Source organism: Narcine bancroftii, chromosome 4 (assembly GCF_036971445.1).
Source record: "Narcine bancroftii isolate sNarBan1 chromosome 4, sNarBan1.hap1, whole genome shotgun sequence".
NCBI lineage: Eukaryota > Metazoa > Chordata > Chondrichthyes > Torpediniformes > Narcinidae > Narcine > Narcine bancroftii.
This window is the reverse complement of record NC_091472.1, coordinates 276,087,792-276,110,767: the sequence shown is the minus strand read 5'-3', so window position 1 is coordinate 276,110,767 and position 22,976 is coordinate 276,087,792. Positions and strand designations below refer to the sequence as shown.

The window sequence follows — 22,976 nt, the reverse complement described above, 5'->3', positions numbered from 1 at the left end:
GTCTAGAAACTATGTGAACAGCAGCTGGAGCTCTAGATTCGAAGTCCTTCCTAAATAAGGCAACAACTCTTCCAAATGTGCCTCCATGCCATTCCACTGGTGTGTGGTCATCTATTTGACCATATTATATCTTCAGCCTTGAAAGAACAACTTTACACATGGTGTTTCACTTTCACTTTTCAATATCTAGCTATTGCTGAGGCAAAGAAAACTTTTTTTTTGCCATTTGGCTCTTCGATTTCATTCCATTCCTTGTAAATAAGTGCATATAAACTGTGTTGTTCGCAAAAGTTTCTATTTTACCATCTGCTTGGTTCATTACACTTTCTGGAGAAAAGCGACTGTCTGTCTTACTCATCCACATTCCAGATCTGCTGCAGATATTATGCTAAAATTCTTGACTAATAAATATAAGCAGCTTCACAAAAGAACAATGGAAAATTAAACAGGTTTCTTTTTCACCAAGTGTCATGCTGCGATGGATGCTGGAGTTAATTTAATCAAGTCAATGTTAAGTTCCAGATCTCTTCCTTCTGCACTGCCCAAGTCTCCAGATTATTTCCTGCTTCAGGTTCAGAATATTCATCAATTATCAGGCATTGTACTCTCTGCATCACTCTCCCCAGTTGCAATCTCTGGAACATACCCCACCCCAAAAAGCAGACCTCAATCTCTAAATCCCCTTTCCAACCCCTCTTAAACCTTTCCCCATCTTCAAGGTCCTAATCATCTCAGCATCCTTTTCCTTTCTCTGAAATCAAGGACTTGGTCAAATTATCATCAGGATTACTTTTGGATAAAAAAAAGTTAACATGGCCACCACTATAATCACCATGGCTTCCCAAACACCCTTTCAAACATTCTACATTTTAAAAAAGTGATTCTGTAAAACTAGTGTTTCATGCCACAATCCCTTAATATATTAACAATGTTAAATCAGGGATTATTGTCCATGGGAGGAAATGTAGACATTTAAAAAATGAAATGCTAACTGGTATCTGTGGATGGCTCAGTCACAATAGCTTTTGTCTAAAAAAAAGTGTAAATATTCATGTTTTGTTTACCAACCAGACATTTGAAGTATCTGGGATAGGCTTCGTTGATTTTCTCGTTGAATCATACATTGAGGATTAATTAAAGATAACCTCTGTGCAGTTAAATATTTACATTTCTGTCATCAGAGAGGCAGATCTGTGACCTCCAATCTAACATCCTCTGTGCGATTTGTGAAGGGAACATAATTTCCACATGATCATCAGAAATATATCATCTCCTTTGCCACGAACCACAAAATAAAATTAATATAGAGAGCTAATTTTCACCGCATTCTATGTTACAGGGAAATCATCGAAAGGTTTGTGATGCACATCTGATTCGAGCATTCACTTGTATAATTTGTGCACTGCAGCTCAGTGTGCCCTAGTTTCTCACCCACACTCATGACATCCTCTATAAATTAATTCATTGCTTCTTGCAAATTTTAATGAGAATGTAAGAAGTTCTTCATGAATACTAGGAACTTGATATTCAGCTATAATAGGCCTGGGGAATCAGAGACCTCCATAACTTTTGGGAAATGGATAAAATATTTTTAAAAAAACCCTCCTTCATTTAGTTTACCACATACACAAACCAATTGTTCAGAAGTCTCACACTCAGTGACGGGAATATTTGATTAGCATATTGAAGATTACTGACTTTTCAAATGAAGAATAAATGTATTTGTTGGAATCTGAATTGATCAGTGAAAAAATCATTCAAGTGAGGTACCATTGAACTGCAAATTCACTTTGAAATAGGATCATGCCATTTTACATTACTGATGGAGGTCATTTGACCAATTATTTCTATATAAGATCTCAACAAAGCTAAATTCCCATTCTGTGCTCATTTCTTGAATTATTTTCATTGAACATATTCTTCAGCTGTCTCATCAGGTCCTTCAATCACTTTTCATCTGTTCTTTTGATGTTGATCATAAAGTTAGAGATTCCAGGAACCAAATTTCTGACCAGTTGAAAAAAAAATGTTTCCTGGCTCAACCCTGACAAAACCTTTCGGATGTTTAAAGTTTCCATTAGAAAGATTCAAGTTAAGGAGATGACTATTACACTCCCATTTAATCAGAATTTCAAAAACACACCTGAGACAATTACAAAAAAACACAACAATCCTGTAAAACGATACAACACAAAATCTTCTCAAAATATAATCGGGTGACAATGTTACATTTTCACATTCACCGTTTCTATAATTTGTCAGTGATGCTCTCCTGAGAATTACTATCCACTGGGAGGGGTACGATGACTGTTGAATAGGTTACGTTCAAGATTACTTTGTTGTCATGCACTAATGCACAAAATGTCTTAATACACAAAAAATTGTCACCTTTTGTCCACTATAAAAGCACACAAAGAAACAACACTATCATTGCCCGGTGGCCCCCAACAATAAGAGAAAGAAAAAGTGAGTCCCTTCAGACATTGAGTGTCCCTGAATTCATCTCCAGCATTCTGTTCCATCCATTGGCAAACTTGAGCACTCAATTCTGAAGCTCTGATGTGATCAGAAGCATTCACAACCTGAGGTACATTTGGCAGCCCTTTTTGGCCTCTTTACCCTCTCAAATCTCAGCTCTAGACCTGATTCCCATGAGCCAGTCACCAGCAATCTACATCCTGTGTGGGTCCGTCCCACATTAATTAATGTTATGGTCTCCTTCTCCATAAGCTCACAAGCTTCTTCTTCTCAGTGGGTGTTTCTCTCACACACTGGTGCTCTGTGCTGGCCTGCTGATTCCCTAGTGCCCATAACCCCTCATGGTGTGCTGCCAAGCATGGGTGCCATTAACTGGGCAAGAACTTCCATGGTTTCAAGATGTTAAAAAAAATCACAATCAGCTGTTATTAAAAAGCTGTTTAATGACTGTACGCTACTGTTGGGATTATGGCTGGGCAGTAATATCTTGCCTTTGTCTCTGCTCCCCAATCTCCTGGCTCTGCACCAGCAGTAGCATGGCTATTTAACCATTTCACAATTACAGTATACAAACAGGCCCTTCTAGTCTATGCCAAACACTTTCCCCCACCCAACCCCACTGATGTACACTAAACCTGTAACCCTCCATTTCTTTCCCGTCCATATAAATATCGAACTTCTCCTTAAATGTTAAAATCAGCCAACCCTCCACCAGTTCATCTGGAAGCTCGTACCAACACCCACCACTTTCTGAGTAAAGAAGTCCCCCCTAATATTTCTTCTAATCTTTTTGCCCCTAACTCTTAGCTCATATCCTCTCATTTGTATCTCCCCCCTTTCTTAAAGGACAAAGCTTCTCCAAGTCAATTCTATAACCCTAATAATTTTAAATATCTCAATCAAATCCCCTCTCAACTTTCTACAATCCAAAGAATAAAGACCAAACTTATTTACCATTTCCCTATAACTTAGATCCTGCAATCTCGGCAACATTCTTCTCTGCACTCTCTCCAAATTGATGATATCTTTCTCTTACTTTTGTGACCAAAACTATACCTCACCAATGCCTTGTACAATTTTCACACAACATCCCAGCTCCTTTACTCAATGCCCTATAATTAAGAACAACGTACCCTAGCGTTTCTTCACACCCTATCCACACGTGACTTCACCTTCAGGGAACCCTCTGTTCTACTGCACTCTTAATGCCCTACCATTCACCATGTATGTCCTATTTTGATTAACCCTACCAAAATGTAACAACTCTATCTCCATCTTTCAGTTCACTCTTCCAACTGGGCTAAATCCCTCATACTTACAATTCAATTTATCACCCCATCATCCAGATCATTAATGCATATGACAAATTATAATGGACCCAACACTGAACCCAGGCTTCCAATCTGACAAACAATTATCCACCACCACTCTTTGGCATCTCCCATTCAACCACTGTTGAATCATTTTACTACTTAAATGTTAATACCTAATGATTGAAACTTCCTAACTAACCTTCCCTGATGAACCTTATCAAAGGCCTTACTAAAATCCATATATACAATATCCATTGCCTTACTTTCATCAACTTTCCTTGTAACCTCCTCAAAAAATTCAATAAGGTTTGTCAAACATGATCTTCCACTCATAAATCCATGCAGACTGTTCTGAATCACACCCTGCCTATCCAATTATTTATATATAGCATCTCTAAGAATACATTCCCTTAAGTTACCCACAACTGACTTCAAACTTACAGGCCTATAATTGCTAGGTTTACTCCTAGCAATTTTTTTATACAATGGAACTACATGAGCTACCCTCCAATCCTCCGACACTATTCCTATTACTAATGACATTTCAAATATCTCAGTCAAAGCCCCTACTATTGCTGCACTAACCTTCCTCAAGGTCCTAGGGAATATCTTGTCGGGAACCTGGTGATGTATCTTCACCTTTGCTACATAAAGTCACTGTTTGACCTGCTGAGTTTCTTTAGCATTTGTGTGTTTTTTATCATTTAATCATCATTTCCAAAACTTGCATATACTTATTTCCCTTACTTTACACAGATAAATATCCTTCTCCTGAGTAAATACTGAAGAAGAAAAAAATATTCAAATCCTCGCCCATCTCTTTTGGCTCCACACACAGCTGTCCATTCTCATCCTCGAGAGCAGTGGTTTTCAAAATTTCCCCCTAAACTCACATTCCACCTTAAGCATTCCTTATGGCATAGATGTTCTGTGATTAGTAGGGGATTGCTTAAAGTGGTACGTGAGTGGAAAGGAAAAGTTTGAAAACCACTGTTTTAATCGTACTTAATTGACTCTTTATGTGGACAGTTTCATAACTCAAAAAGGAAATGGGCCAATGACAATTTTTCTCAAGCAAAATATTTCAGTAACAACTGGGACTAGAGCTGGGACAACCTTCCCTTGCTGCTTACATACCACCTTAATCAATCCCTTACTAATCACAAAGCACTTATGGCATAGAGATTACTTAAGGTGGAATGTGAGTTTAAGGGGGCAGTTTGAAAACCACTGCTCTTGGGGACCAATTTTCTCTCTCACTATCCTTTTGCTCCTAATATATCTGTATAAACCCTTTGGACTTATTTTCACTTTACTTGACAAAGCAACCTCATATCTCCACTTAGCCCTTCTAATTTCCTTAAGATTCTTTTTACAGTCTTTATATTCCACTAACACCTCATTTACTTCATGCTGTCTATACTTTTTGAACACCTCTTTCTTTTTCTGAACCATATTTCCAATAACCCTTGAAAACTAAGGCTCCCTAAAATATTTAACCTTTCCTTTCATCCTAACAGGAACATACCATCTCTGTACCCTTAAAATATTACCTTGGAATGCTCTCCATTTTGCCTTCTTCATCCTTCTCGTAAAACAATTTATCCCAGTCCAGTTGTCATATCCTCAAAATCACCCTTTCTTCAATCCAAAATCTCAATGCTGGGTCCAGACCTATCTTTTTCCATAATTGTTTTGAAACCAATAGTATTGTGATCACTGGACCAAATGCTCTCCCACATCTCCAATCTCATTTCTAATAGCAGATCCAACACTGCCCCTTCTCTAGTTGGAATCTCTGTATTGATGTAGAAAACTATCTTGCACACATTTAACAAACTACAAACCATTCAGCCCATTTACAGTATGGGCTTCCCAGTGAAAAGTTAAAATCTTCCACAATCACCACCCAGTGCTTACTACAAATATCTGCTATTTCCTTACATATTTGTTCCTCCAGTTCCCTCTCCATATTTGGCGGTGTATCATACACCCCCATAAATGTTACCATTTCTTTCCCACTCCTCAATTCCATCCATAGTGCTTCTCTAGACAAACCCTCTAATCTATCCCTCCAAAGCACCGCTGTAATACTCTCTCTTACAAGCAATGCAACAGTTTCATCATTTTTAACTCTTTCGTAACTTGCATTAAATGTATGTTATATTAATGTATCCAGTTCCACAGTTTGGTCTGACTTATACCAGCAGAATTAAAGAAATATATTTAAACATGCATCAGACCTTAAGTATGTATGATTAAAAGTAAATTTCTCACCCTGAATTTAAGATCAAAGATAAATCATCATTTTATTATGCAAAGGATAGATTCAGTTTTAAGACCAGGAATGTAAATATATTGTAAAGCCCATCCAAAATAGTTACAAACAGAAAAGGACAAATTCAGGATGCAAGTAACACTAAATTATACAGAAAAAATAAAGACTTACCCAATGGTTGTCTAAGTTTATGGTAGACACGTACAACTCCACCATTCTCCAGTTTTGTTAGTATTTGGATGTCTGTGCCATTGAATCTGTTTATTTTTGTCAGGCTGACTTTGAATTTAGCAATAAAATTATCCAAGTTGATGGCATAAATGAAGTTCTCAAATACCGTCAAACTGTAAAGATGTCTAACCTGCAAATAAAAGGTAATTTAGTATTGAGATCTCCTGAATTATCTCTGGATAATTTATTGTATAACAGTTCACTTTCAGATCAATGATAACCCTGTTTTATGTGACCATTACCATTGAAAGACTGGGGTAAAGTATCTAAGCTTCAATTAGATGCTTCAACAATCAATGGACTATGGATTATTTGAATACAACCAATGGAACTCTCCTTTAAGTAAGAGTATTGTGTAAAAACAAGTATCAAAAAAGCAAAATGACATACAACGCACAACATGTTATTGAACAGATAAATTATTTTAGAATTTATATTTATTTCTTTGAATACAATTACAATTACAATATCTTTAAGTAGCATTGCATGGTTAATTTCTGGAATTACACAGTGAACATCAATTTGTTCCCAGCAGAAGCAAATAGAATTGTTCAAAGAGAGCATGAATCGAATTGGAATTAAACCTGGTTTAATTTAGCAATCTTTGATGGCACAATAGGTTTGCTTTTGGTATTAGAGAGGTGTCCCAACTCATCACATTCCCTCCTTCCCCTGACCTTTGGGGCCTGGAACGTATTCTCTCTCGCTTTCCTTTGATTCTTTTGCCAAGTGTGAAAATCAAATAATATGCCAATTCACCAGCCAGCACATCTTTGAAATGTGGTGGACACACGTGCATTAGATGGCTGGACTCCACATTAATGACACTCAAATTAAAGACCAATCCAATTTTCCTGCTTCTGTGAGGCAGGGTCATTAATTGCTACGCCATTCGCCTTCCCTTTACCATGGATTGTCTGATTTTTTTTTTGGAAGAATGTCCTGGCATTCCTTACACAAAACTTCACAAAGAGTTTCAACAATTAACCTGAATCCAATGGATTCCAAATAACTTAATAATAGTACATAATTGCATGAATGGATCTGTGAAAGTCATATTATTATCATCTAATTTAGGAAAATAAATATATGACTGCTCATGCACTTCATTCACTTTCTTGCTCAGTCCTAATACCTCCAAAAAAAAATACACTTATCCAAGGAAATGTATCATGTATTGGATTTAGGTTAATTGTCATATGAAAAGTACAGTGTATGGATGCACTGTGCTTGTTTCAGCTTCCCAGATACATGAAGCTCATACCTCATTAAAAAAAAAGAAAAATAATTATATCTAAAAAAAAGATTTAAAAATAATCAATATTAACAGCTGGTCATGGAGAAAATAAAATGGTATGAAGAGCACAATTTAAGAATAATTATCTATGCATCAGTCTGAGGGTGAAGCCATGCAGAAAATGCTTCATAAAGCTCTGTGATTTGAATAAGAAATGGATTCCAACAGACACCCAAACAGGAAATTTTAAGTGAGAACTTCGCTTTTTTTTCTAACACACGGGTGATTGGATCTGCTATTGCACTGACACCCACACTTGGCATGACACAAACTAGGAATCATATATGTGTAATCATAAAATTATTCTGCAAGTCACATTCATGCCTTGAAACAGCTCTCAAATATGTTGATAAAAATAAATGCTTCTGTGTACTTTTGGAACTTTCAATTAAAATATTTAATAAAATTTCCGAGACCTTTTTTTTTAATCAATTAAATGTTGAAGCTGGATTTTAAGAAACCACTAAGTAAAATATCTTACATTGCGGTTTACGTTGCTAAGTACAAGTTCTCCTCGGGTTTACAGACTATGACGATGTGTGATTTACAGGTTCTGGTATTTCTTTCTGACTTTTGCATTGCTTTCGATGATGTCAGTAAATCAGCAAAAAATTCAGTCTTGGAAATAAATATTCCCTTACTCAAGACCTATAACCTCATTTGAAATGATCTAAAGTGAAACCAACATTTTGTTTGCATTGTCTCTCTCCACAAGAGGTATGACACATCACCAATAATTTAAACCTTATTTATGTTTAGCTTGATAGTCCTGGTGACAGTAGAAGGAAAATGACGTGATTGCAAGAAAAAGAAACATGGATTTTTTTTGAAACTAGGGCTACTCTTTCTGGTAGAACTCAGTAAAGGCAGGAGAGGTATATGTGAATAAAAAAGAAATCCATGAGAATCTATTTGAGCATACAATGTCTGTCCTTTTTTTTCTAAACTTTCATTTTTGTGCTGTAACGAAAAAGGAAATCAAGCATATTACTGGAATGAAGTATAGATCAGATGCAAAAAAACTCGAATTGGGTAAGCAGTAGCCACAAGAGCTGTGAAAAGTAAAGCATTAGGGTGAACATTTTATCCAGCTGGGCTTGAGCATCACCCATTCCCTCAATATAAACTCCCCCAATACCCCATTATTCTTTAATTTCTTAACAGCCCTTTCAAAATACTTTTGCTCTTAGTCAATTAAAACATGACATATGGAGCAGCAATCTCATTCTGAGGCCAATCCATTCATCAGTAAAATAATGGTTCATCTGATCTTTTGAACCACTCCACTTTCATAACTATTCCTTATAACCATTGATTCTCCGGAAGTGTATAAATCTGATTATTTCACACTTTTAATGGCTCAGGATCTACAGGTCTCCGGAGTGATAGACAGCACTCATCCACCCCTTCCTTTGGCTCCCAACTTCACACTCAACTCCCTATCTGTGCATCATCCTACACGCAGCCTTGGTTCACCAAACCCCTACTGTGCTCAATCACATTCTCCTCCTCAAACTAGCTGTTACTCCTCTCCACAATCAGACTTGACAAAAGGTTTTTACATGAAATAACATCAATTCCTTTTCCCTCCACTGATCCTTGTGACAGATTATGCTGTGTTTGTATTCTATATAGATATGTTTTAGTGATAAAAATTGGGGCAGATTTTTGAGTGTAGGTCACATACAAACACTTTAAAACAGATCCTATTAAAAATATTGGAGCTCTGCTCATGGTGGACAGGCTGGCACCAAGAGCCTTTGCAAAAGCTTTGGAGAGTGCCCAAGAGATTTCACTAAAGGATTGTTGTTTACAAAAAGGCAACAAATGAAAGAACTTGTCGCAGCAGCACACTGTCTGGAGTGGAACTTGCTGTTCTAAGAGGCTCATTTGGTTTTGCAGGCAGAGAGAGTAAAACAGGCTTTCTCTCTCAGAGACAGAGATTAGTTCAGCAGCTGGGGCTGGGACTGGAACAGGACAAGGTGGCAAGCTTGAGGAAAACTCCATTAGGAAGATGGGTTGTGAGTGCTTAGTTCAGCCTAGTCAAAGCCCTTGTGGTTCATGCAAGAGGAGAGGAATGGCTGTCTAATATTTCACTTGAAATAAGCGAAACATAAAGGAACTCTGTGGTGACCTGAAAGAATGAGGTCATCATCTGGAAAACCCTGATGGGGCAAGTTTCTTTGGCAAGACATTAAAGTGGCTGATTAAAAGAAATCAGTTGTGGGTGTCCAGCTAACAACAAATCTCTCTTTCTGAAAACTGAGAAGAACCTTCCTGAGTGGTAACCATTTACTTTTCAAGCACCAAAGCCTGTTGAACTTAATAAATGTTAAATTCTGTGCACAGTATAAGAATTGCCTGTAACCAGTGAACTTGGAGGAATGAAAAGTGAGATTGGACTGTGAATCAAAGAACTTTTCTAAACTTACACACACATTACATACACGTGTGCTTAGAATTAGAGGGGGTTATGTTACATTAGTTAAGTTTATATTAATAGATTAAAGTCTGATCCTATTTTCATGTTTAAAGATAATTAAAAGCAACTTTTGTTTAAGAAACCATTAATCTTGGTGAATGTCTATTGATGCTGGGTTTATGGGTCCTCTGGGCTTGTAACATGTTCCTTTTATTGTCACATAATAATACATAAAATGCAATATACATGCAAAACTTCAACACTTATCTGCCTCAAGGCCAACATAGAGTCACCATGAGCATTGTCCGGCACCCCTATCAATGAGAAAAAAAGAGAAGCAGAAGAGAGTTCCTTCAGAGATGCTCCAGCACTCCTGCAGCCACTTCAGGAACAGAGACTCCTGTTCCAACCATTGGTAACCTGAACCCTTGGTTCAAATCTCCAATAGGATCAGGTAAGCCTTCAGCGCCCAACGTCCTTTGGAGCCCCACTTCCCTCTCAGCACCCGATCAAATTTTGATTGCAATACTGGATCCCTTGAGGCAGTTCTCCAGTAGCCTATGGGGGTCCTTCGATGCAAGTCAGCAGCAGCCCTTAATGAATTGGGCGGCCTTCAGCTTCTCAGTCCATCACTGGTCCATTTCCATGTCATGTTCCCATACTTCTCCTGCTCAATGGGGAATCAGGAGGGGGGACGGTGTGCCAGTCCCCATCTCTCATGGAATCTGTAACAGCTCGTTGTACACTGCCCAGCACAGATGCTGCCAACCTGAGCACGGACGACTGAGGCTGCCGGATTTAAAAAACAGCTTAGATGCGTATAAACTTACCGTCTGCCGGACATCATGACGCCCACGTCATGATGTCACCCTTCCATATATAGAACCCTGTGTGTCAGTAGCCATTTTAGTCTAATAGAAGTCAGGGTTAAGAAAGCATCATTTCACCGAGTCTTAATTGTGTAAGTGCATACACATCAGGGATAACGTGGATGGGATTGAAATGAATCCTACACGTATTCCATGCGCCTCCCAGTAAAAACAACTGAAATAACTCTAAGATCTATTACAGGAGACAGAATCAAAGTTTTTGGAAAATGTACAGACCAAGTACAATACAAACAACAGCAACCAAAAATGTCCTCTCTCTACATCGTAGATGCCCAGAGACCAGCATCTTCAGAAGAAACTGGCTACAATACATTCCCCTAGGTTGGCTGGAAATAGGTTCAATACTAAATGTAAACTACACAGACACCTCCTGGCCAGAACCCTGCCAAACTCTCAGCAACCACACAATGGTTTTCCAACAAGAATTGTGGATAAAGATGTTCAATCCAAACTGCAATTAAAAGATAATGCAGAACCAAATTTCTTCAAAGCCAGAACAGTCCCATTTGCTATGAAAGGGAAAATTAAGACTGAATTAAACAAACTAAAACATGAAGGCATATTAGAACCAATACAATACAGCAATTGGGCAGTGCCCATCGTACCCATACAAAAAGCAAATGGTGACATTCGCATTTGCGGCAATTACAAAATCACCATCAATCCATCATTCAAAATGCCCGAACACCCAATTCCCAAAGCAGAAGAATTGTTCCTAAATGGAGGGAAAAAATTCACAAAAACTAGATTTGTCACAAGCATATCAACAGATAGAATTGGACAAAAATAATCAAGGGAATAGGTGACTATTCGCCTATTACGCACACGGGTCTTACGGAATTTCAGTAGTGCCTGCAATTTTTCAAGCAACAATGGACAAATTACTACATGAACTCTCAGTTGGATGTTTGTTACCTCGATGATATCATCATTGCGGGCCGAAACGACAGTGAACACTTACAAAACCATCAAAAGGTTTTAACCAGACTACAACAGGTTAATATACAGTTATGAAGGGACAAATGTGTCTTCATGTGCCCCTTAGTAATATATCTTGGGTTTACAATCGACAATGAGGGGGTGTGAATGAATCCAGCAGGAACAGAAGCCATTCACAAGCCATCCAACAAACTGGAATCACAGTCCTTCCTAGGACTTGTTAATCGCTACCGAAAACATATCCCTAATATATGTACACTATGCATCCCGCTGAACCAATTACTCAAGAAAGATTAGACATGGTATTGGAGTACATAAACTAAGAACGGTTGATCAACTAAAGGAAATACTAACATCAACAAGTAAGGTACTGATCCACTATGAGCCTAGTAAAGAATTTACACTAGACATAGATGGTTCACCAGTGGGACTAGAAGTGGTACTATCCCAAATCACAGAAAAAGGTGATGAACCAGTAGCGTATGCTTCACAAACATTAACCACATGCAAATGCAATTGCACCCAACTAGAAAAAGAAGGATTGGAAATAAATTTTTGTGTAGAAAAATTCCACCAATACCTTTATGGAAAATAAAAATCACCCTAATCACAGACAATAAGCCTCTTAGTTTAATCCTGGGGCCACACAAAGGTATACCAGTTTTAGCTGTGGCCAGTATTCAAAGATGGGCCATGCTACAAGCTGCATATAACTATGATATAAAACATAAACCAGGAATGCTCATCAGCCATGCAGATGTCATTCATGCTGCTACCCAAGACAGAACAACAAGAAGAAATTATTAAATGGACGGTAGAGGCAGCAGCCATTAACCAAGAACAACTTCAACAACTGCCCATTACAGCCCAGATGATCGGGAAGGAAACCTGAAAAGAGGCAACATTAAGCAAGATCCTATTCTTCACCCTTAATGGGTGGCCCGAATCTGAAGTAATTCCAGAAGATCTAAGATCTTACCACACACGTCGCCATGAAATATCAGTCAAAGAAGGATGTTTACTATGGGGTACCTGTACAAATTTTCCAGCCAAATGCTAAACTACCATATTGTCAGAACTACAACCATCCAGGAATGGTATGAATGAAGGTACTGGTCCAATGCATGTCTGGTGGCTCTCCATAGACAGAAACGTTGAAGCAACCATAAAAGAATGCAATGTGTGTCAGTCAATGCAGCCAAAAATGCTGCAAGCTGAAGCTAACCCATGGAAATAGCCATCCAAACTCTGGCATCGGATTCATGTAGACTTTGCTGGACCATTCATGGGTGAGACTTTCCTAATAGCTGTGGACACACACTCCAAATTGCCATTAGTTTCAAAGCTGAAAAATACCAAAGCAGATCCCACGATTGACTGTCTATGAGCTATATTTGCCACTTACGAATTGCCTCATGAATTAGTTATGGACAATGGGCCTCAATTTACATCAGAACATTTTAAAAAATTAATGCTCAGCAACAATAGCATACATATTTTGTCCGCACCCATCACCCAAACACTAATGGGGAGGCAGAACATTTTGTACAAACATTCAAAAAAGCAATGAAAACCATGAAACATTTAAATGCCTCCTGGACACACAAAAATCACAGATTTCCTATTAGGATTCAGAAACACGCCGCATTCTACCACAAAATGCACCCCAGCAGAACTAATGTTTGGCCGCAATCTGCCGACCAGGCCGTCCACAGTTCATCCAGATCTGGGTCTCTGATTGCAAAAGACAGCATTGCCACAAACCACACCTAAAACATTGGAAGTGGGCAAGAGAGTTCTACTACAAGATTATAGACAATATAAAGACCCATGGGTGGTACGAGTAATCTTTCAAAACTTGAATCCCTGCTCATACTCTGTTCTAGTGGGGGACCGATTGTGGAAGCAACACATTGACCAATTATGAGCATTGACTGACACTGAGTTCTTTGAACTTGCTCATGAGCTGGAGGAGGTAGAACCATCCCACCCCTCAGGCTGAGTGAGGGGGGGCAAAGATGGTCGCGGAGCTGAGCAATCCAGTGAGGAATCCAGTAACTGAGACATGCAGCCAGGAGGGCAGTGAAGACAGACAGTTGCTGCCAAAGGTCAATGAAGGCAGGCAGTCGCCGCCGAAGGTCAACGAAGGCGGGTAGTTACTGCCGACTCGACCACTGACCCACCTATCTACAGGTCCCGAGCAAGGACCGCCACAACAAATCACACAGAGGCATCCAAAAGAGAAAGAAGACTACGTGAATGTTTTAAGGAATATGTGCCCTGATTATTATTAAATACTTTCCCTTTTATAATTATAATAACTCATGGGACATATTCTAATTCTCGCTTGTAGTCCTGAGCCTGATGTAATCTTATTAGTTTGAAAGGGCCCAATCATCATTTACTGCACGGGGTAGGGGAGGGGAGGGGGGGGGGAGAGTGTTGGGTATAAGCCCACCCTCTAGTGAACATCATGATGCCCACATTATGGTCACCCTTCCATATATATATAACCCTTATTGTGTCAGTAGCCATGTTAGTCTAATAGAAGTAAGGGATGAGAAAGCATCATGTCTCCGAGTCTTAATTGTATGAGTGCATAAACAACACAGCTCCTTTCTCAGCCTGGTTAAGCCTATATGGAGCCATGGACATTTCTAGAGAGCAGTAGGACCCAGCAGAGCAGCATTGTGTCTCTGCTCCCCACTCTCCTTGGGTCTGTACAAGTGGCAATGTTCCATTATAGCAGCTCTAGCTGCACCACCATTTTTTAATAGCATTGCCAATGCCATTTGACCCATTGAGTTATTCCAACAAGTTCAACTTTACAGGAAAGTTATTTGTGAATATTTGTAACTTCGATCTTTTCCTAACTTACTGCCGCTTGACAACTTGGAAATGTATTGATTTTTGCTACAGTGAATTGTTTAAGACACTGGAGCACATTATTTGAAAGTTAAATGCAAAAAGAAATCCTCCGAAGAAATATCTTTGATAGACAAGAAAAAAGTTAGCATGATGTGGAAGATAGACAGAAAACAAACAGTCATTATATCATGTTATGGAAAGGCAAATGGATTAAACATGGGACTGCATTTAGTCCAGCCTGAACTTTTTTTGTAAATACTGTACTAAGAATAAAATCTTTAATAAAATGTTTTGCTCAATTAATATGTTAATACTTACTGGAATTTAATTTTCTCGGAAAAGTTTTTTTTTAATTAAGGAAAATTGATCCCTTTGGGCAGTCTAATTTCGCCCAAGCAGAATAGGCAGATATCCTCACATAACCATTGGGATACAAAGAAAATCCAGAATCGACCTCTGAATGCCAGAGTACAGAATAAATGACCACAATAACATCTGTCAGGAAATAAGTCTTTCCATAGGTGTGATTGTAATGCAACTGATTGCACTCAAGAGATTTGAGAGGAGCACAAACTTCCTTTTAATAGCTTACAATCAATAGCCGGTAAAGAGAATAGTCCTCAGGTGAATCTGAGGTAAGGCGGAAACAAACAGGGTTTATATTGGGGTAGGTGGGGGCAGAGCTAAAGGAGGGGCCAGCCATCTAAACAAGTCAGTGAAATCCTGTTGATTTCATTCACCCTTTCTTTCAGAAGAGAACCTGCAGGTGAAGAACATTGTTCATTCATTCAAAACATTAATAATTTACAAATATTTGCAAATTGAGTCTGTCAGGAGGTCTAGCTATTCTGTTTGAGTGCCTCAATATAGGTGGACTGAGTTTCCTGATCTTCCTGGACCCCCTGTGGTGCTGAGTTACTGGTTCTTGAGAGTTCAGGCGGCTGAGTGGATTGGCCCACTTCCCGAGCAGCATCATCTGGAATCCTGGGTGGGGTACTTAGTAGTTCCTGTCCTGTTTGAGATGTTGGTCCCTCAGTTCCTGAAGGTGCAAGGTCTCTGATCGCGATGGAGTCCTTTCTGCCATTAGGGTATGCCACGTAGGCATGCATTGGGTTTGCGTGCAGCAGATGCACCTTCTCGGCCACTGTGTCTGTCTTATTCCTCCTCACGTGGTTTCTCAGCAGGACTGGCCCCAGTACAGATAGCCAGGTCAGGATTGTGGTCCTGAACATCGATTTCCTCAAGAAATTGAACATTAGCTCGTGCGGATTTGTATTTGTCACAGTGCAGAGAAGTGAACTTATGGAGTGGAGCACAGTGAGTAGAACTTCTTGGCAGTGAGAGTCTGGAAGGCCTTTAGACCGAGAGCCAATTTCATGGCTTTCCAAACTGTTGCGTTTTCCTTCTCAACTTGTCTGTTCCCCTCAAGATGTAGGTAGTCGTCCTGCTTGAGGCAATACCTCTTATGAGCAGGTACTGGCATAGCTCTTCACTCATAAATGATAAGCCCTAGTCACTATGGACATAGCTGGGAGCCTGAACAGGGTGAAAATAGAGTGCAAGGCCTTGATGACTGAGGTGGTGGTCATATCTCGGCAGGGATGGCGAATGGAAAACGTGAATGCTCACTGATAACGTTAAGGAAGTACACATTTCCGTTGGTGGAAGGGAAGGGTCCCTTAAAATTGACAATGAGTCATTCGAAGGCGTGGGATCCCTTTATCAGGTGCACTTTGTCAGGGCGGTAGAAGTGCGATTTGCACTCACTGCAGACCTGGCAGGACCTGGTCATTTCCTTTATATCCTCAATGGAGTAGGGCAGGTTGTGTGCCTTGACAAAATGAGCCATGCAAGTGATGCCCGGGTGGCAAAGCTCATCGTGCAGTGACTGCAACTGGCTGGTTTGTGCAGCTTCCTCATGACAGAGCATCTGAAGGTTTATTGAGTATACATGGCCTGTATGCTATATCATAATTATAGGTGGAGAGTTCAATCATCCACCTTGCGATCTTGTCATTCTTTATTTTACCTCTTTTTTTGTTGTTAAACATGAATGCCACTGATCGCTGGTCAGTGAGCAGAGTAAATTTTCTACCAGCCATGTAATGACTCAAGTGCCTGGTAGTCTCTACAATGGCTTGGGCCACTTTCTCCACTGATGGGTTCCGAAGTTTGTGACCTTGTAGAATGTTGGAAAAGAAAGCTAATGGCCTGCCCGCCTGGTTAAGGGTAGCGGCCAGAGCTATGTCTGAGGCATCACTCTCCACCTGGAATGGTGCATTCTCATCCATTGCACGCCTTTGTGATATAGGTCCTAACATAGCCGAAAGCTGCCTGGGCTTCAGTGATAACGAGAAGTGGACTTTAAGAGGGGGAGAATTTATCTGCGTAGTGAGCAACCCTTGGGTGTAGTACAAAAAGAAGCACAAACACCTCTTCAAACCTTTCATAGTCTTTGGGATCGGGCATGCAATTGGGGTCAGGACCAATGATGCCATCCTCCACCACATAGTCCAGAAAAGCCAGACGTTCAGTCTGGAACATGTACTTACTGGAGTAATATATGAGATTCAGGGATTTGGCAGTGTGGAGAAAATTCTGTTGGCGTCGTGGTCTTCCAGAGCGTGTGCACAAATGATGATATTATTAAGATAAGAGAAGGTGGCCCTAAACCCATATTTGTTCACCATTTTGTCTCTGAAACATCGAGGCCCCATTTGTGATACCAAAAGGAATCCTCCGAAACTGATAAAGCCATCTATCTGTCTCAAATGTTGTGGAGGGGCAGTCCTCGGAACGGATCAAAAACTGATGGTATGTAACTTTCAGGTCAATGGTCAAAAAGACCCAATACTGCGCAATTTTGTTTACCATGTCTCAAATTGAAGGGGGGGGGTATGCATCCAGGAGTGTGAAACAATTAATTGTTCGGATATAGTCAATCACTAGCCTGGACTTTTCTCCCCCTTTGTGGTGCGCTGTTAGCCAGAATCAGACACACACACACACAAGGTAAAGACTGTACAACAGGCTTTAATCCACAAAGACTTCCACAGAGCCAGGCTGGCTGTAGTGCAGTAACTCTGAGTGAGACTTCGGGAGGCTGGCGCTGGCTTATATCCCGGAGGGTGATTGACACCCGACCGGGTCGGGCTTGATCCATTCAGGCCAACTGATTGATAGCCGGCCAGTTGTTGTCCTGTCCCCTTACACTCCTGCAGGTATGGTGGTGTACGACCACATTCACCCCCTTCTTTAAAATTGTCCCGGGGGGGGCAGTAACAAGGAATCGCATCCACCATACAAAATACAATATTTACAGATTGAGATGATCTGGCGGCCGCTGGGATATCTCTGACCATTGTAAGACTGGCTCCTGGTCACTGGTCGGAGGGGAAGTGGGGGGGCTGATGGCAGGGGTCTGCGTGACTAGTGTGGTGCCATGTGGAGGGGTGGCTGAGGGGGCCAGGGTTGACGTGTGAGAGTCATATTGGATGGGTGGGAGGCAGGTTCATCTTCCAGGGCTGAAGCGGGCCCCTGTGGTCAAGGAAGTCCTGCATGCACCATAGCTGCCTGGGGATGGGGATGTATGTCCAGTCAGCGTCGTCCTGGGATGAAGGATCCAGTGTGGTGGTGGGTGCTCCTGGTGGCGTCAGGTCCCTGGTTGAGATGTTGTCCTTCTTGCCACTGCCAGACCTAAAATAGGCGTAGTTGTGGTTCGCGCATTGGAGGAAGACCTGCTCGACCAGGGGTTTGGCCTTGTATGTCTGTATGTGCTTACGCAGGAGCACTGGTCCCGTATCAGACACACACAAGGTAAAGACTGTACAACAGGCTTTAATCCACAAAGACTTCCACAGAGCCAAGCTGCAGTAACTCTGAGTGAGACTTTGGGAGGCCAGTGCAAGCTTATATTCCAGAGGGTGATTAACACCCGACTGGGTGGGGCTTAATCCATTCAGGCCAACTGATTGACAGTGGCCAGGTGTTGTCCTGTCCCCTTACACTCCTGCAGGTACAGAGGTTTCCCCCTGCAGTATGCCGGTGGTGTACCACCACACCCTTTCATGATTAATACCTGGGCTCTCCATGGGCAGTGGCTAAGCTCAATATCTTCTTTAAGCAGCCGCTGCATCTCGACTCTAATAAATTCTTGATCCCACACATTGTATCCCCTGCTCTTTGTGGCTATTGACTTGCAATCAGGGGGTCAGGTTCTGACACAGTGGGGGAATTAATAATTAGGATGGAGAGACCGTATTTGGCATCTGGCTTTTGGGAACCTCCATTCCGCCATCGTGACTGCAGGAAGTGGGCCAGAGTAGTCCATGGTCATGCTTTTAAGGTGACACAGGAAGTCCAGGCCCAGCAACACAGGAGCACACAAATCTTTCTGTATATACAATCGGAACTTACAAAATTCCCCCTCTTTCACAGATAGATGTACTTATATAATCATCGATTATATAATAATATGTAATATGTATTAATATGTACTTATATAATCATTGATCATCGCAGAGTACAAATGTAAGGCTAAGTAAATACAATAATCCGTCGGATACACTTTTAAGTTGCACTGCAGAGCAGTTGCAGAGTTTATAAAGTTTTCAGTAGAGCCAGTGTTTACCAAACAATCAGTCAAATGTTCGTTTACCCTCATCTCCATCATCAAGTTGTTCAATTGATGAGGTCTTTCCCGATTATGATCAACTGCGGCTAGAGCTCCGGAAACCACATTGCTTCCCATGTTGAAATCAATTCTTTCATCTTGATACAAGGGTGGACAAGACAGCATCAACTATGAGGCACAGTGAGATGGCCACCATTGCTTTCCACTATCCTTCACTTCTGGTGGCAAGTCTCGCTACGAGGCGCAACAAGATGGCAACAGAGAGCAGCATGGAGAGGCTGGGGCCAGCACTTCAGGACTCAGGTATGGGTCGAACGCCACTTCGGGGGTTGCACATGCCATCACCCTCTTTGGGTTCCCCTTGGCCTGGCAGACATTCACCTACTGCCCCCTCTTACTGCTTCCTGAACACACAATGTCCTTTGTGGGGCAACAGGCATGGGGGTGCTTTGCCTACCCATAGAAGTAGCATCTCTGATTACACATGGTTGGATCAGTCAGTGCTGAGGCAACAGAGACAGCCACATCCCACAGGCCAGGTATTCCAAAAAGGTGTTGCTTTCACCCTTGAGGTTATCAGCTCTTAGTTGGGCCGGTTCAAGTGCTTTCGCCAGCTCTAGGGTGCTGGCCGTCCTTCTTCCCCAACTCCAGCAATTACTGCCTCAAGTACCTCAACCTCACTCCTCCCATGAGGGTGTTCCAGATTTGTTCTTCCTCTCTCATCTGGGCCGTGACTGCTTTGTCATGGCACTTCCTAGTCAGGGTCCATAGTTCAAGGACATAATTGTCCAGCGACTCATCCAGACATTGCTGACATTGAGAGAGCTGGTGTCTCGCCAGCACATCATTCTGAGGCCTCATGTAACAGGCCTTCAAGTCTTCTATAGCAGCCTCATAAGTTGCACAGTCCCTGATGACAGTGTACCCCTTAGGGCCGACTCAAGAGATAAATGCTGAACTCCAGAGACTATCGGATTTGAAGACGTCTTGCATGGCCACCAGATAAAACTGGAAGTACTCCAACCAGTAGGCAAATTTCTCTGAAGCCTCTAGGGACAGAGGGTAAACCTGGAACATGCATGGCTTCATAAGAAAGCTATTAAAATTGTAACGAGACTGATTGCACTCAGAGACATGAGATGAGAATAAACATGTTTTTAACAGCTTACAATCAATGGCCAGTGTATAGAATAGTCCTCAGGTGAATCTGAGGTAAGGCGGGAAAACCAGGGTTTATATTGGGGTAGGTGGGGATGGAGCCAAAGGAGGGACCAGCCACCTGAACTACACACAGTCAGTTAAATCCTGTTCACTGGAATGATCTTATGCAATTGTTCAGGTTTTCTCATCACCACAGAGTGAAATGTTGATGTGGAGCTGTTGCAATCCTCAGGAAATTCTCGGCTATTCTTTCATCTGACTGATCAATGGGGGTGAAAGTAAAGAATTTATTATTGTCAAGTAATACTACATTTAGAATGCAACATAAATGAAATTCTTTAGCTCTGTCTACAGTAAGGAAGACAGAGAAGCACCACTTTGTCGAGCACCCCTGACGGAAATGAGGCGCCAGCGAGGAACAAACACATGACTCCTGGATTACAAGACTAGTGCCCTCACCATTGAGCTATTGGAGCCTTAATTGGAGACCAGAGTTAGTGCAATTCAGACAATCAAAAAGAAATTTCTTCATTCCAAAGGATATGAATACACAGTCATTGAGTAGATTGGAAGGAGAATGATCAGAAAAGTAGTGAGTTTATGAAGGAGGTCGTAAAACACAAAAATTTGTAGATGCTTTAATTGTGGTAAAAACACACAGAAATACTGGAGGAAGTCAGGCAGGCTCATAGCATCCATAGGAGTTAAATATATTTTACCAATGTTTCAGGCCTGAGTCCTTCTTCGAGGAATAAACAGAGAATAGGAAACAACAGTATAAAGACTGAAAACTGGCCGGGGGGAGGAGTCCACACCAACAAAAGTTGTTAATTGAATGTGATAAGAGAGGTGTATTATTATTTTTTGCTTTGTGAAAGGAGACAGAGAGAAAAGGGAAGTTTGGTGAATGACTGCCAAGCTGCCTGTCTCCCCTCTGGTGAGCCTTGCTGTACTAACATTGGCTGCGCATGATCTCTACTGTTAAGGACGCTCCCCTTGGATATAACTTTATATGCATCTATTGTCTTTCATTATTGTACCATGAGTTTCTGCTAATAAAAGCAATGATTATTGTTTGACCACATTGTCTTTGTCTACTTCAACTGGCACTTCAGGAAGAGAAAGAGAGGGAGAGAGAGAGAGAGAGAATGACAGAGAGGGAGAGAGAAAGACAACAGAGAAGAAGAATGAGTTTAACAGAAACAGGAGAAATCAATGTTAATGCCATCCAGTGGGAGAGGGCCAGATTGAAGATGAGGTATTGTTCCTCCAATTTGCATGTTGTCTAAGTCTGGCAGTGCATGAGACCATGGATAGACATATCAGCAAGGAAATTAGATGAGAATTGAAATGGGAGACACTTACCGTCACGAAATGCAGGGGTGATTTGCTGGACATTGCTTAGAAAGTGAACTTGAACCGATCTCAATATTGCTACTGTGAGAACACATTGGAGGCTGGGTATCCTGCAGTATTCCACAGGAATAAGTCTGGAATCTGCACTTATTTCATCATCTCTAACAACAAGGACACTGAAATCATCCCAATCAAAGCTCCCTGCTTGATTCACCACCCTGAGCATTTATTCTCTCCACTTCTTTTGCACAGTGGCTCATTGTGTATGTGCTGCATTTACTCACCTAACGTTATTCTAATAGCTCTTCTAAAACTTGTGGCCTACATCACCAAGAAGGATGATAGCACCTCTACCTGCACCATTGCCTCCAGGTCACGTATCATTCAAATTTGAAACACGACATATTCCCAGTCTTTCATTCTGGAATTCCTTCCCAACCACACCCTGAAGAGAATTTTCACAAGATGGGGTACAATGATTGGAGAAAGTGGCTCAGAATCATCTCATCAAGAGCAAGTGAAGATCAACAACACACGGTGTCATTGCCAGTATCATCAACATGCTAAAAAACTGAAAAGGTAAGACAATTAACCAATGTCATGGACAAGGGGCCTGCTTTGAGGATAGATTATGTTGATCCCTTGCCCCCTAATTTTGAAAGATTTGTTTAAGTATTAGTTTGTGAGGAAAGGATCATCCAGGCAAATCCCAAGAGAATCTTAGATCAAAGAATCTAAAATTAGATGACATTATCTCAGAATTTGGGACTGGCCTTCTCAGATTGATATGAGCAAGAGTCTCTTAACTAGAAAGGCTATAGAGTGAGAGAGTGGCGCAGCACATGCCTGTGCATACTCATGCCATTCTGCCACAAGGTCCATAGTCTGTGCCTTACTTAAGATTCCAGATTCCTTTATTGTTCTGTAATAATACCGATCATGTACAGAATTTTGCACAAAATTGATTTCTGCCTGCCATACAGTACGAGAGAAAGAGAAGCAAAAGTGAGTCCCTTCAGTCACAGAGTATCCCTAAACTTGCCTCCAGCATTTCTGCAGTCTCTGCATCCACACAGACTCCAGTTCAAACCATTGGCAACCTGAGCTCCA

The 22,976-nt window shown here is 41.0% G+C and overlaps 1 protein-coding gene across 13 annotated transcripts in view; it reads right to left on the bottom strand.

Annotated features, from left to right (window-relative positions):
* LOC138761991 (low-density lipoprotein receptor-related protein 1-like) overlaps window positions 1-22,976 on the bottom strand; it is a 1,165,126-nt gene that overhangs the window by 848,507 nt on the left and 293,643 nt on the right. For all 13 annotated transcript variants that reach the window (XR_011356692.1, XM_069935089.1, XM_069935091.1 and 10 more), the window contains one exon: window positions 6,241-6,430. Coding sequence is in view for 12 of the 13 variants with exons in the window: in XM_069935089.1 (XP_069791190.1) it covers window positions 6,241-6,430 (190 nt within the window). In the remaining variant the exon portion in view is untranslated. The remainder of the gene's footprint in view (window positions 1-6,240; window positions 6,431-22,976) is intronic.